This window comes from Psammomys obesus, unplaced genomic scaffold (genome assembly GCF_907164565.1).
Source record: "Psammomys obesus unplaced genomic scaffold, mPsaObe1.curated_primary_1811, whole genome shotgun sequence".
NCBI classification, from domain to species: domain Eukaryota; kingdom Metazoa; phylum Chordata; class Mammalia; order Rodentia; family Muridae; genus Psammomys; species Psammomys obesus.
Window position 1 is genome coordinate 6,710,949 of NW_026585987.1, and position 13,247 is coordinate 6,724,195.

At 43.7% G+C, this 13,247-nt stretch overlaps 1 protein-coding gene across 1 annotated transcript in view; it reads left to right on the forward strand.

The window, feature by feature from the left end:
• Skp2 (S-phase kinase associated protein 2) overlaps window positions 1–13,247 on the forward strand; it is a 28,583-nt gene that overhangs the window by 4,848 nt on the left and 10,488 nt on the right. The window contains exons 3-7 of the mRNA XM_055601134.1: window positions 6,378–6,489; window positions 8,874–9,017; window positions 10,317–10,451; window positions 11,842–11,940; window positions 12,879–13,009. Coding sequence (XP_055457109.1) covers window positions 6,378–6,489; window positions 8,874–9,017; window positions 10,317–10,451; window positions 11,842–11,940; window positions 12,879–13,009 — 621 coding nt within the window. The remainder of the gene's footprint in view (window positions 1–6,377; window positions 6,490–8,873; window positions 9,018–10,316; window positions 10,452–11,841; window positions 11,941–12,878; window positions 13,010–13,247) is intronic.

Below are 13,247 nucleotides of genomic sequence, written 5' to 3' on the forward strand. Positions count from 1 at the left end.
AGTTTCAAAAAAAACAGTCATTCCCTTTCCCTAAGATATCTGTTTCTAGTCTCTTCTTAAGATAATAATAATAATAGGGCTGGCAAGATGGCTCCACAAGTAGAGGCATTTGCCATCCATCTTGAGCTCCTACCTTCCCTCTCTTCAGTCCACAAGGTGGAAGGAGACAGCCAACTACCACAACCTCCACAGCCCTACCCTTGCTTACACAAAACAGATGTTCAATGCATAATAATAATGCTACTAAATTGATTGCATGGCCCATCAGTGACTTTAGCCAACAGCTCCCACGTCTCTGTTTTATAGGAGTCCTTTTGGGGATACTTTTGGTCATCTTTGTTTTACAGTTTCCTTCAATTCATTCAGCCTTTTTATTTATTCATTTTGAAACTAGGTATCCCTATATAACCATGGCCAGAACTCACTCTTCAGATATGGTTGGTTTCACACAGAGTTGTCTTCCTGACTCTTCCTGTCACTGTTGAGATTATGGACATGTGCCACTAGCCCTGTCATAACAAATATTTATTAAATACTATTCTGGGTATTGGGAATACACTAGTAACAATGAACCAAAGGCTCATGTCTTGCTTGCTCTTATTTCTCTAATTCTTCTCACATCCCACAAGGGTGAGAAAGTCTTTCATAGAAATACAGGGATGTGGGGCTGAGTGGTGCAATCATTAATTTTGCTGTTATTTTTTCCTATTTGGCCCACCCAAAATGCAAACATATTAACTAGTACAGTCTCATGTTGCCTCTCAGTTGTTTGTGGGAAAATGAAGGATCATTCATGTAGAGTGGCAAAAAAAAATCTGTGCAGTTCCTAGGAAGAAAGCTCGGAGTATAATATGTGCCACCAGAATCAAGCCAGTAAAAGTGGTCTAATGTGATCTCCCCTCCAATAAAATAAAATTTTAAGAAATAGACATGAGTTTCAGGGTCTCAGTGCCTTCTCCTGTAATACAATCTATGTATATATGTGTTTTCATAAGTGTGTACATGTGTTGGTTTTTTTTTTTTTGTTTTGTTTTGTTTTTGTTTTTTTTTTTTTTTTTTTTTTTTGAGACTGTAATCCTGCTTGTCCTTGAATCTCTGGTAATTCCGGACTCTTGAGCACTGAAATTACGATATGTAACCACAAACCCCAGCTGTAAAAACAATCTTAAAGTCAAAATTTGGGAGGCTACATATGGCTGATCAGGACTCTTCAAGAAGATACAAATTGGATTTCTGTTAGCAGCTCCAGTTCCAGAGGATCCAACACCTCTGACCTCCGTGGGCTCCCGCACTGGTGCATACGTGTGCACAAGCAGACACATACATGCATACAATTAAAATTAGTTATTTTTTAATCAAAATTTGGGATATCATTAGAATCGTTTTGGACATGCAGTTTGAATCTTGAGTGTTGCTGGTCTGGGAAATAAATAGATGAAATAAGACAAGTTAGCTACGCTCCAGAGATCAAGTGCTTAGAACTCCTACACATCCCTCTTTCCTGGAGACTTCGAAGGGCATGGTGAGATGGTTACAGATGAGGAAGCTGGGTTTTCGTCTGAAGAGAAACCAGGAGCAGTGATAATTAGCTAACTTTGTAGGTCACTGGTGGAAATCCTCAGTGGGTTTTGCCAAAGCAAGTGGAGCAAAGACCTCTGGATATCCCCTTGTGCTTGCAAACAGACCAGGCAGCCATGTTGTCACGAATCCAGGAAACAGATGGCTGATGTTTTGACAATTAAATATGGCAAGTAAAATTAGATTAAATGTATTACAGCCTGGATTTTAGCCACCAGCACAGCTACTGGAGACAAATTTCTGCCCCATCTGCTGGGACAGCAGCCAATCCACTTCCACTCAGCACCCCCAGAATGGGGTTGTCCTGTAAAGTCAACTGAATGGCACTCTGGGTGCCTTGCTCTTTCTTACCTAAGGCTGTATGTGTCCTGGACATATTTGGTGGTAAACTCATTGGTACCTTGAACTATTCCAACATCCTTTGTTGTGGTCTTTTATCTTCGGCCTTATCCCTTCTGTGTGCCAGAGGTTTGCTGTGCCCTCTCCCAGGTATACTTATACCTGCAGAGCCCTCTGCCAACCAGAAACATCATCAGGCTTCTGCCTCTTGTTATCCTATACTTTCACTTTGGGACATGGGAATTTATAAAGCCCAAGTTTGCCTCTTGATTCTGCCACCTGTGTAATAATTAATGTCACCTTTGTGAAATTATTTGGCTTTATTGAGAATTGAGATAAATGTACTCATACTTAAAAACAAGAGCAGTCATAGTTTTATTATCCTTAGGTTGTGGCAAAGATTATCACTGGTGTACTTTAACACGTGGCACGGGTTTTTAGGGCTTCTAGTAGAGGGCAGTTTTAATTGTTGTTATATATTTCCTTATGGTCCAGCTGCCACTGAGGTTTTTGGACATGAGCTGTGCCTTATACCCACCTCCCAGAACTAGTTCATTAATCAAAAACCACCCACAATATGTTTGTTACAAGCCAGTCTATTATTGTTCAAATGAGGAAACTGGCCTGGTAAGGCCAACTGTCTTGCCTATATTTAAAATAAAGCCAGCATTCTTCTCTTGAGACCTTAGTTATTCCTACATGAACTATCAGTTAGGCAGTATCTAACATTCACTATCAGGTTCTGTTCTTAGCATCAAGCATGTAGTAATTAACTGGTAAAAGAAGGTTGGTCAGTCACTAAGAATTAATAGGTATAAAAGGTATGATGCGCTTAGCAAATATTTACCAACTGTCAATTATATACTAGCTATTGCACATTGCGGAATGTGCAAGCCTAGGTGTGGAACTTTGGTGATGACATGAAATACTTCTCAGAGCAAGTCTCTTTTAAACTGAAATCTAAGACAAGCTGTACTACGAAGTCTTTCTTACATTGGACTGTTTTCTTGAAGGGCTTTGTTGCCTGGCTCTGCTGCCTTTGCTCTCAACATTATGCTACACTTTCCTCCTCTCGTCTGATCATTTCATACTGTTCTTTTTTTTTTTTTTTTTTTCTGCTTTCTTAGATATTTCTCATAAAATAGGAAACACCAAATGTGGTCGTATAGTTTTCTTTCCCACCTTGCAGTTCTGGGCATGCTTCTTTAATTTCCCTGTTGCTGGCTAGCCCATGGTCCCTTGAAACTCGCCTTCTCTTTAGTGCCCGAAGCTTTCTCCTGAACACAGACGCAGCTGTGCTAGGGGCTTTCTCTAGGCAGGAATGAATGCTAAAAAGTTAACAGTGAGCCTAGAATGAATGACCAGCAGTGGTTGATGGACTTATACTCCAGCACCCATACCCTCAGGTGGGACAGCTCAGAGACGGATTCCAGATGGTCTCCTGGAACCCCTGGAGGTTTAAACCGGTTATCCAGAGTGACAATCTGCCTATTTAAATGCCATGGCTGGCCTCCTCTAGTCGGTGTCTGCCTTCCCCACCTCTCCAGTGCTTCCTGTCCTTATGTGCCAGATAAACTCCTTGAAGTCAGACCTTCTGGAGCTGCATCTGGAGATCGTCAGCTCAGATAGAGGGAGATGCAGGGTTTGGGTTTGGGTAATCTCTTGCAACATTTGTACAGCCGCCCCCTGATCTTGGGTTTTTGCCTGTTGAATTTAAAGCAGCATTGAAAAAAAAAAGCAGAGAAGGAAAAATGTGCTGATTTAGTGAGGAGAGAAGGGGAGTCTGGGAAGAAAAAATTGCCTCTCTACTGCATTATTTAAAATCTTCCACATCACCTCATCTCTACACTGAACAGTTTGCAAGGCAAATCTGTTTATTCTCATTCCTACAGATAGAAAACAGACCTAGAGAGACTCAATTACTCAACTTCATAGGCTAGGGGCAGCATGGCTAGGATTCCAGTGAGAGCTGAGTTCTTCCTTAGTATACTAATTCTCAGAGACACCGGGGATGTAAAATGATGGTCTTTGTAGATCATAGTAAAATCTCAACTTCCAGCACTTAGAAAATGGAAGCAAGAGGATTGGGAATTCAGGCTGAATCAGCCCTCAGCTGTATAGTGAGTTCAAGGCTAGTAGGGTACATGAGACCCTGTTTCAAACACCGGAAAAGAATGATAGCAACAGCCCTTGATTGAGCGGTGATGAGCCACTATTTCCCAGAAAATTTCCCTGACCACTCTTGTACTCTTCTGCCCCAGATGCTGCCTGTAGCCAAACATGATAGTTGAAATGTCTTCTTTGTCTCTCAGCTTCTAAATAGAATAAGGATCTGGGCATGCTTAGGTTATTTTGTTTCTCTAGAACAAACTTTGGGGTTAAATTGATTGTTCACTAAATATATGAATGGATCAAATTTTACTTCCTGGTATGTACCAACAAAGCAGATTTTCCTTTGCAAGGTCTTGTAAACAAGTGAGGGAGGCCTAAAGAGATGGGTAAATAGTGGCCTTCATTGATCATGAGGAGCCTTTAATAGCAATCTTATTTTAAAAGAATAGCATCCAGGTACAACCCAAAATGCCTTATCCTAAAACTGTAGTAGGCGCCAATGGCTGGAACACATTTCTAAATAAGCAACAGATTAAAGAATGAGTTGAACCCTCACAGGAAAAGGTTGAGCCTTGTGCTTAGCAATGTGAACACAGGCTGAGCATCTGGCTCTGCTGAAAGACAGGCAGGATTATCTCAGAAGGACAGTCCAGGAAGAATGCCAGGGGCAGCAGCTGCCACATGTGCCGCCCTCAGTGCCTACTGCGCTCTACAAACTGTAGGTCCTGCAAATGCATGTCCCTTTTCTACTCTTGGGGACAGGAAGGTACATAGCCTAGACTTAGATCAACTGAGGTAGGATTGTAGAAGAGCCAACTAGAGACAAAGAAAGCTGCACTAAACTTCCTCCCACTCCAGGCTGCCGAGATCACAGCCACAGTAATCTTTCCAGAACTTTAACGAACCTCTGGCAAGCCTCTTACAACCATCTAGTAGTTCCTTGTTAAATCAAAGCCAAAGATCTTTATCCATAGCTACCCCATCCCCAGCTTCTCATTGCATTTTCCACCATGACCCTTCTTTGCTCTGTTCTTCATAACAATCGTGCCTATTACAGGGTCTGGAACCCAGCTCCTTTATGTGGGTCTATTGTGACTCAGTGACCACTGCCCCCAGAACCTTTCCCCCAACACTGTGTTCAAACACAATGACTATGCCTGACTTTCACCACCTGACTGAATTTTTCTGTATAGCTGTCATCCTTTTTAATGAATCACATAATATACTTGTTTTGTGTATAATTGTCTATTTTCCCCCGTAACACATATGCCTTATGAAAGTAGTATTTAATTGGTCTTAATTTTGTCTGCTGATCTTCCCTTTACACCCAAAATGATACTTGGCGCCATGGGTAATAGAGAATCTTGTTGAATTATGAAATGAAAGAAAGCCAGGCAGTGGTGTTGCATGCCTTTAATTCCAGCACTAGGGAGGCACAGTCAGGCTTATCTCTGAGTTTAAGGTCAGCCTGGTCTACGGAGCAGAGTTCCAGGACAGCCAAGGCTACACAAAAACCCTGTCTCAGAAAAAAAGGAGGGGGGGTCCTTGTAAAATTGCTTTTTAGGTGCATGGACTGAGACATACTTCCTATACTCCAAGAAGGAGGAAGGATCATTTGCTTTTTATATAAGTCCACATCAGAGAGAGGAGATCTTCCTTTGTGGCTTCAATCATCACAATATATTGGTTGGCTGGGGACTTGCTCTGTGCCAGGGTTTATCAAGGAGACCCGGCCAGTGGTTGGCCAGCTGGTACCAATGGAATTAACACTAGGAAAAATATTCTTGTTTCTTGAGCCTCACTGCTGAGAACCAGGGTATGTATGTGCCTTAGTTACTTTTCTGTTTCTGTGTTAAAAGTCAGGGCCATGACAACTTGCAGAAGAAAGAGTTCATTTGGGCTTATGGTTCCAAGAGAGGAATCCATAAAGACAGGGATAGCAGGTAGTCCTGGTGGTGACGGGAAAGGCCAACAGCTCACATCTTGAACCTCAGGTAGGAAGCGAGTCGGCTAACTGAGAGTGACATTGGGGGTTTGAAACCTCAAAGCCCACCCCAGTGACATGCTTCCTCCAGCAAAATCACACCTCCCAAACCTACTCAGACAGTGCCAACATCTTGGAACCAAGTATTTAAATCTCTAAGACTATGGGAGAACATCTCATTCAAGCCACCGCAGTGTGCAAGTCTGTGTGGGACAGAAAAATGATGCGAGAATGAAGAATTCAGTTCGGTTGAAACTCCCTTTATGCGAAGCGGCGAGGGCTTGATAAATGCTTACGTGAGGGACCCTGTGACTTTTGGCAGGGAAGAATTCAGAGGTGGCAACGCTGGCTTGCTTCCTTGCAGGTGTTTCCTGGGACTCCCTTCCAGATGAGCTGCTCCTTGGTATCTTTTCCTGCCTGTGCCTCCCTGAGCTGCTGAGAGTCTCTGGGGTTTGCAAGAGGTGGTACCGCCTCTCGTGAGTATTTTCACCTCCCTTTGGGCATGTGCGTGGGGGAGGAAGGGCGGGAAGAAGGTTATGTACTCATTTGAGTCTGGTGAAACCGTCAGCCTCTCCATAGAACATCCACACCCTAAGCAAATCCAACACCTTTTTACTGCTCTTTGAAGTCGGTGCCGCCATTTCACAGTTGGAGGGAAGAGTTCCCCGTAAATCTGTTCTTACCCCTTTTCTGACAGCCTCTTCGCCCTGTGTTCTGCTCTGTACTTTTTGGGCCGAATGCTATGCTAATGTCAAGGGAGGTCAGGAGGGTGGCAAGACAGCGTAGGACTGGGGCGCAGGCTGGGAGCACAGGACGAGGTACAGAGAGCAAAGCCAGCCTCTTTGACGTATACTCTACGTGACCTGAACAAGTTACTTGTCCTCTATGAGCCTGATACACTGAATGTGACGTGCCCGTAGTTGCACTGTCATCATGGGGTAGTCAGAAGGATAAAATGAAAGGTGCCAGTGCATTGCCTGGGTCATAGGCACGCTGAACAAGGGCCGTTTGAGGTAGTCTTAGCTGATTCTTGGCTCTACTTAAACTGTATGTGTATGCAAAGGGTGTGAACCCGGAAGGCAGTAAAGGGCATGAAATAAGGAAGGATTTTGTTGTTCTGTGGCATGCTGGGAATAATACCCAGTGCCTCAAACATGTGAGGCAAGAACTTTTAGCCCTAAGCTACACACAGTCCCAGGCCCAAGCCTAGGCAGTTTTCTTTGCAGATGAAAAGGTCTATACAGCAGTGGCCACCATCCTGACCCAAAGGACTTTTTTTACCCACAAGATATGCATTTGTTCATACCACAGGAAAAAAATATCTATTAAACTTTATAAAAACGTGCACATATTTAAATTGTGCAATCTGTGATGTTTTGCTGTAGGTGTAGGTCACTAAATAGCTACTATACTCAAGCAAATTAACATACCTGTAATCCTACATAGTTATTTTTTCATGGGTGTGAGTATGACTAAAGCACCTAAAATAAACTCTTTAGTAAAAATTCCCAAATCCAGAACAATATTCCTAATGCTCAGATAGTACAAAACTTACTTATTCTGTGTGTCTTCGGCTACCTAGGGCCTTTAACCTTTAACATCTTCCCTTTGATCCAGCCATCATCTTCACTGTGCTAAATTAATGACTGGCAGAACAATTTAATCTTCCACACAGGCTGAAATGACAAGTTTATATTATCCTAATTTAGGAGTTGAAGGAACTACGGGGTCAAGAACAGTAGGTTGTGAAGTGAAATTTAGCATGAGACTAAGGTCTTGTTAGCCTTAACTGTTGCCTTAACCATTTGGCTTAGGGCTGTGGTGGCTGCTGAATTCATCTTCCCTTTCCACGTTAACACTGTGATATTTGGGGCAGAGTGAATGCTTCGAGACTTGTCCTGGGTTGTCTAGAATAGCAAGCCAGCTGTTGTTTCTGTCTTTGAAAGGACTAGACGTGAAGATCTGAGAAAATCAGAGAATTGTCTGAAATAGATGTCAGTGTGGACAAGAGAAAGACACAAAGCGTGCCACTTTCTTAAGGATATCGGATCTATAGCCTACCTTTTTAATAGTCAAATCATACCCTAGCAAAGTTCTTATAGCAAAATTATTTCAGAACCGGCCAGTGGAGTGCTTATTTCAAATATGTTTAGAAGAGAATACTCTAGTGCACAAAAACCATGTTAGATTGTTCCCTCATGTGCTCACACTTTATGTTCTCTTGTGCTTTCTTAATCAAATTCTACTATGATTATTGGAACTTTTACCATAGGGGCTGAAGAGACGGCTCAGAGAGTGCTTGTTGCTCTCCCGATAACATCAGGAAGCTCACAAGCGCCTGTAACTCCTTGGAGGGTGCGTGCGCGCGCGCGCACACACACACACACAGTATTTACTTACACAGACATATACATGTAAATAAAAATAAAATAAAGCTTTTAAAGGATTGAAGCTCATTCTATTTTTGGAATATATGTATATATGTTAGAAATATATCTATAATCTAGTATTTCCCCTCTTTCCTTTAACATTAATATAAATATGTACATACACTTGTGCATGTGAATACAGAACAGAGCCAATCTGTAACCTTTTTCTGGATTTTATTCTCTGGTTCCAGGTTATTAGCCGTTTCTGGCTTTAGCATTAGATAATCTGGATTGAAAATATAGGAAGAGAAATGTGGACGCTTATTGATACTGTGATCAAGAAATGTTTAGTCTTGCATAGAGAGCTTGGAAACAAAAGCTCTTTAGATTTGCCTTAAGGAGATCCAGTAGCCGTGTCTTCCATAAGGGTCTCCAGGGTTCCCAGAATTCACTGTGATCAACTTAATAATCAAGCACCCTCTCTGTTTCAGGCTCGATGAGTCTCTCTGGCAGTCCCTCGACCTGGCAGGTAAAAATCTGCACCCCGATGTGACTGTTCGCTTGCTTTCTCGAGGGGTGATTGCCTTCCGCTGCCCACGATCATTCATGGAGCAACCATTGGGTGAAAGTTTCAGGTAAAAAAGACTGAATGTGGAGGTGGAAACAGCTCACACTCCTTTTTTTCTTTGTTGCGATTTAAGCCAGTGACAGGCTGTCTGTAGTGTGGGCTGTCAGTTGCATATGTTGCCATGTGGCCTCTGGCTTGAAGCGTGGCATGGGTTTAAGAGCTACTGTTGGGCCTTCCCTAGTGTCAGAGATGTTCACTTAGACATCTGAGGGTGTGGCTCAGTGTTAGAGGAGCTTATGCAAGACCTTGGGTTCATCCCATTCTCCAGTAAGAAAACAGTGCTTATTTAGCAATCTCAGAATGAGTGCTGAGCAGGTGGGGCTGTGAATCCCACAGGCCAGAGCTATGCCTCGTCCACATCAGAGAATGAGAGCCTCCTGCATCCATCCCCACTGACCATCCATGACAGAGTTGGGGGGAGTATTCCCATACTTGCATCATGGGCTTTCTGTCCTATCACAGACAGACAACCTGAAAAAAAATGCCTTCTTTTTTGTTTTGTAGACTGTTTTGAAAAAATACTTCTCTGGTGCTGCAAATTATGGAATGCTAAGGTTTCGTGCTATCTGATGCCTGAGAAGAATAGCTAGATACGGAAGAGAAAAGCAAGCTAAAGACAGTAGAACATTTCTCCATTCCAGTCCCCTCCCCTTCTTTCCAGTAGCCATTTCCTGTCCCCACTGCTTTTATTTCCTCCCACTGCTGTTCCTCTTTAGCCTTTCCTTGTGTTTACTCCAGGATTTGTCCTTCTTCTCATGCTGTTCTCAGACTAGCTGTGCCCTGTTTGTCCGCCTTATGCTCAGGATTCTCAAACCCTTAGATTAGCCTGGTCTACTTCAAAGCTCTTAGTTCTGATTACCTAAAGGCTTCGACACCTGAACTTCTGAGTACTTCAGTATTAGCACATCTAAAAGTAAACATGGCCTCCCATTAAAACTGGTTTCTCCACTGTCCTCCTTCTCGTAGTAAACACTGTTGCTCACCCATTCAGCCCTCAACAGCAGCTAGGAGTCATCATAGGCTTACCCCACTCCCTGGGCACATGAACCTAGCTCATTCTCCTCATTCCCACCTTTTTAATTTTCTGACTGAGACCATGTTGGCAGCAACATCTGGACTTGGCAAATCTTGAATTTTCAAAATGAATGAGGATGGGAATTCACTAGAAGCAATTTGTTTTATGACCAGGTCTTCATTTGATATTTAAAATGTGTATTTAGTCTTGTGGGGACAGGAAGGGGTTGGGCCACATCTGAATGTACTTGTGTGAGTTACCCAAGGCCTCTGTTCTCTCCTCTGCATTCAGCTCTCTTCGTGTACAGCACATGGACCTGTCCAACTCTGTTATAAACGTGTCAAACCTCCACGGGATTCTGTCTGAGTGCTCCAAGCTGCAGAATCTAAGCCTGGAAGGCCTGCAGCTTTCGGATCCTATTGTCAAGTGAGTGGCATCTGAAGTATGTCATAAAGATAGTTGTTATGGGCAGATCTCTTGTGAGTTTGAGGCCAGCCTGTTCTACATACTGAGTCCAGGATAGCCAGGGCTACACAGAGAAACCCTGTCTCAAAAAACAAACAAACAAAAAAGACAACTGCTGCATATGGAAGTGTTTCTTGTATATGGCTACGGAGTCCTTATATTCATGTCCTGAAGGACACACAGAATTTCCAGAACTGTGTAGGATTTTCGAGACAGCAGACATTTGGATGCTAACCATGTGGCAGACCCTACTCTAGGAGAAAGATGGAAACGAAGCAGTATGTGGTCTGTGCCTCATTCGTGGATAAGACAGACAATTACCGGGGAGAGTGTTTATCAAATGCATTGGCGGTTATGGGACAACATACTGAATTTAAGGAGGGGAGCCTTCGCAGAGTAGTGACTGATAGGCTGGCTGTTACCGATATCCAGGTAGATCTCCAAAGCACCAGGGCTTTGGAGGCAGCCTCGTGAAGCTGCTGCTGTTCCGAACTCCTAAGAAGCTGGTAGTTGCAGTTGCTGGAGCATGGGATGAGGGAGATGAGGAGAAGCATGGCTACATTATGATGGCCTTCTGTGGAGACTCTGGTAGTTTGCAAAGAGGCCAAGAAGCATGACGCATCATGTGATGGGGAAGAGCCAGGTCACTTTGACGTGCATTTGATTCATTTGTTAGTGAGACACAGATTGGGCCACTGCGCTACTCAGGTGACATATGAGGTCTGAGGTAAAGAATGGAACAAGAGAGGTAGCAGATACGTGGCAGATTCTAAGCCAAGCCTAATTCTGATAGCAAGCAGTAAGCTCTCATCCTTTCCCCTGTATGTGAAAACAAGCACACACGAAGGCTGAATAGTTTGTCTGAGTTTACAGGGTTAAACCAAAGCAAGCCAAGATTTAACTCCAGAAAAATGGCTCCTCATCACTGAGCTTCCCTAAGACAGGGAAGGCGAGCCTTTTAGTGTAAAAGATACATTTGTTGAGGTTGCTTGTGAGGTTGCTTGTCTATTCATGCTGCAAGTACTTCGAAAACTCTTTGCTACATTAGGTCATTTAACCTTGTCTCCAGCCCCACCATAATGCTACTTGCCATTTCGCAAACGAGTAGCCGAAGCAAATCACTCAGCTCTGTCAGAGACAGTGAAATGTGGATTTTAAGTTCACTTCCGACTCACAAGCTTCAGTGCTTAATTATAATTATATATACTCACTTGTCCACACAGATACACACACACAGATACACACACACACACACACACACACATACGCACACACACACACACACACGCGAATACAGGAAAGGACTCACCATCGGTGCAATTTATCCTTCTGGCATTTTTCTCTTTTCTAGCACTCTCGCACAGAATGAAAACTTGCTGCGACTAAACCTCTGTGGGTGCTCTGGATTTTCCGAGTCTGCCGTGGCAACTCTGCTTAGCAGCTGCTCCAGGTAAGAAAGATCCGAGCTGTCACTTGGAGCTCATATCGAGTACAGTTTAAGCTTCACGTCTGGGTACGTGGTGCTGCATTCTTAACTTGTGCGGTATAGTTTCTTTGTCACACAAACTTTCAAGCTAAACTCAAAAGTCCGCTTGTAAGAGCGGGGTACGTGGACAGTGATCCCTTCTCTCTGCCATCGTTAAAGGGAAATGGAGGAACGGGTTTACCAGTGTGGTTGATTTCTCTCTAACTTAACCATATTTAATATGGGCGATCCCATACACGTCTTTAATAATATGCTGAGAGGAGACTTGGAATACAGAACACACAATACCAAATGTGTATATGTTATTCGTTTTACCCATCTCCTGGTCTCTCTGGTACATCATTTGCATCTGTCTCCTTAGTGATCTGTCAAAGGTAAATTGCCTTTGGATCAGAATACTATGAGGCAGACAAAACATACAGCACTGTATTCAGTCAGCAGAGATGCAAAGTGGGGAGCTAGACGTTGACTTTGAAACCCATTGGATCTTGTGGCAGGGGAGAACTGGATGAAACGGACAGTTAGAGCATCTGTCTCTCTATTAGAGGTCGTTCTGTGGGTTTTATAAAACAGGTGAGTTGCTAGCTGTCCGTGCTTTTTTGACAACATAGCTGGGTTTGAGAAAGAAACGTGCAGGCTACCGTTTTCAGCCTGCATTGCCAGAAGGAGAGTATTTGCTAGGTCCTCAGCTCAGGTCCCCCGGTAACCGGCAGGATAGAGGGGTTTAGAGGAGAGAGTGCAGTTTCAGATGAACAACGCAGAACAGGCGGTCTATGAAGGGAGTGGCAACACATTTGGATTTACAGTGTGTGTGTGTGTGTGTGTGTGTGTGTGTACGAGCAGCTTGTCACCCCGCTCCTTCTGCTGCCTTCATGCTTTCCCATTGCCCTTCCTTCATGCAGACTGGATGAGCTGAATCTCTCCTGGTGCTTCGACTTCACGGAAAAGCATGTGCAAGCAGCTGTGGCACATTTACCGGGAACCATCACCCAGCTGAACCTCAGTGGCTACCGAAAGAACCTCCAGAAAACAGGTTAGAACGTCTAGGCTGGGGCCACTGAGGCTTCACCAGTGACGGGTTCACTTTATGGCAGGCCTTCTTGTCCCCTTAGTCTATTGCACATGACGGTGTGTCTTCAGCAGAGGAATCGCTCATCAGAAGAGTTAGGTAACGGTAAATAGCTCCTGACCTGGAATCAAGCTGTGAGTCCAGAAAGCAACGTGGTGTGTGTGTGTGTGTGTGTGTGTGTGTGTGTGTGTGTGTGTGTGTG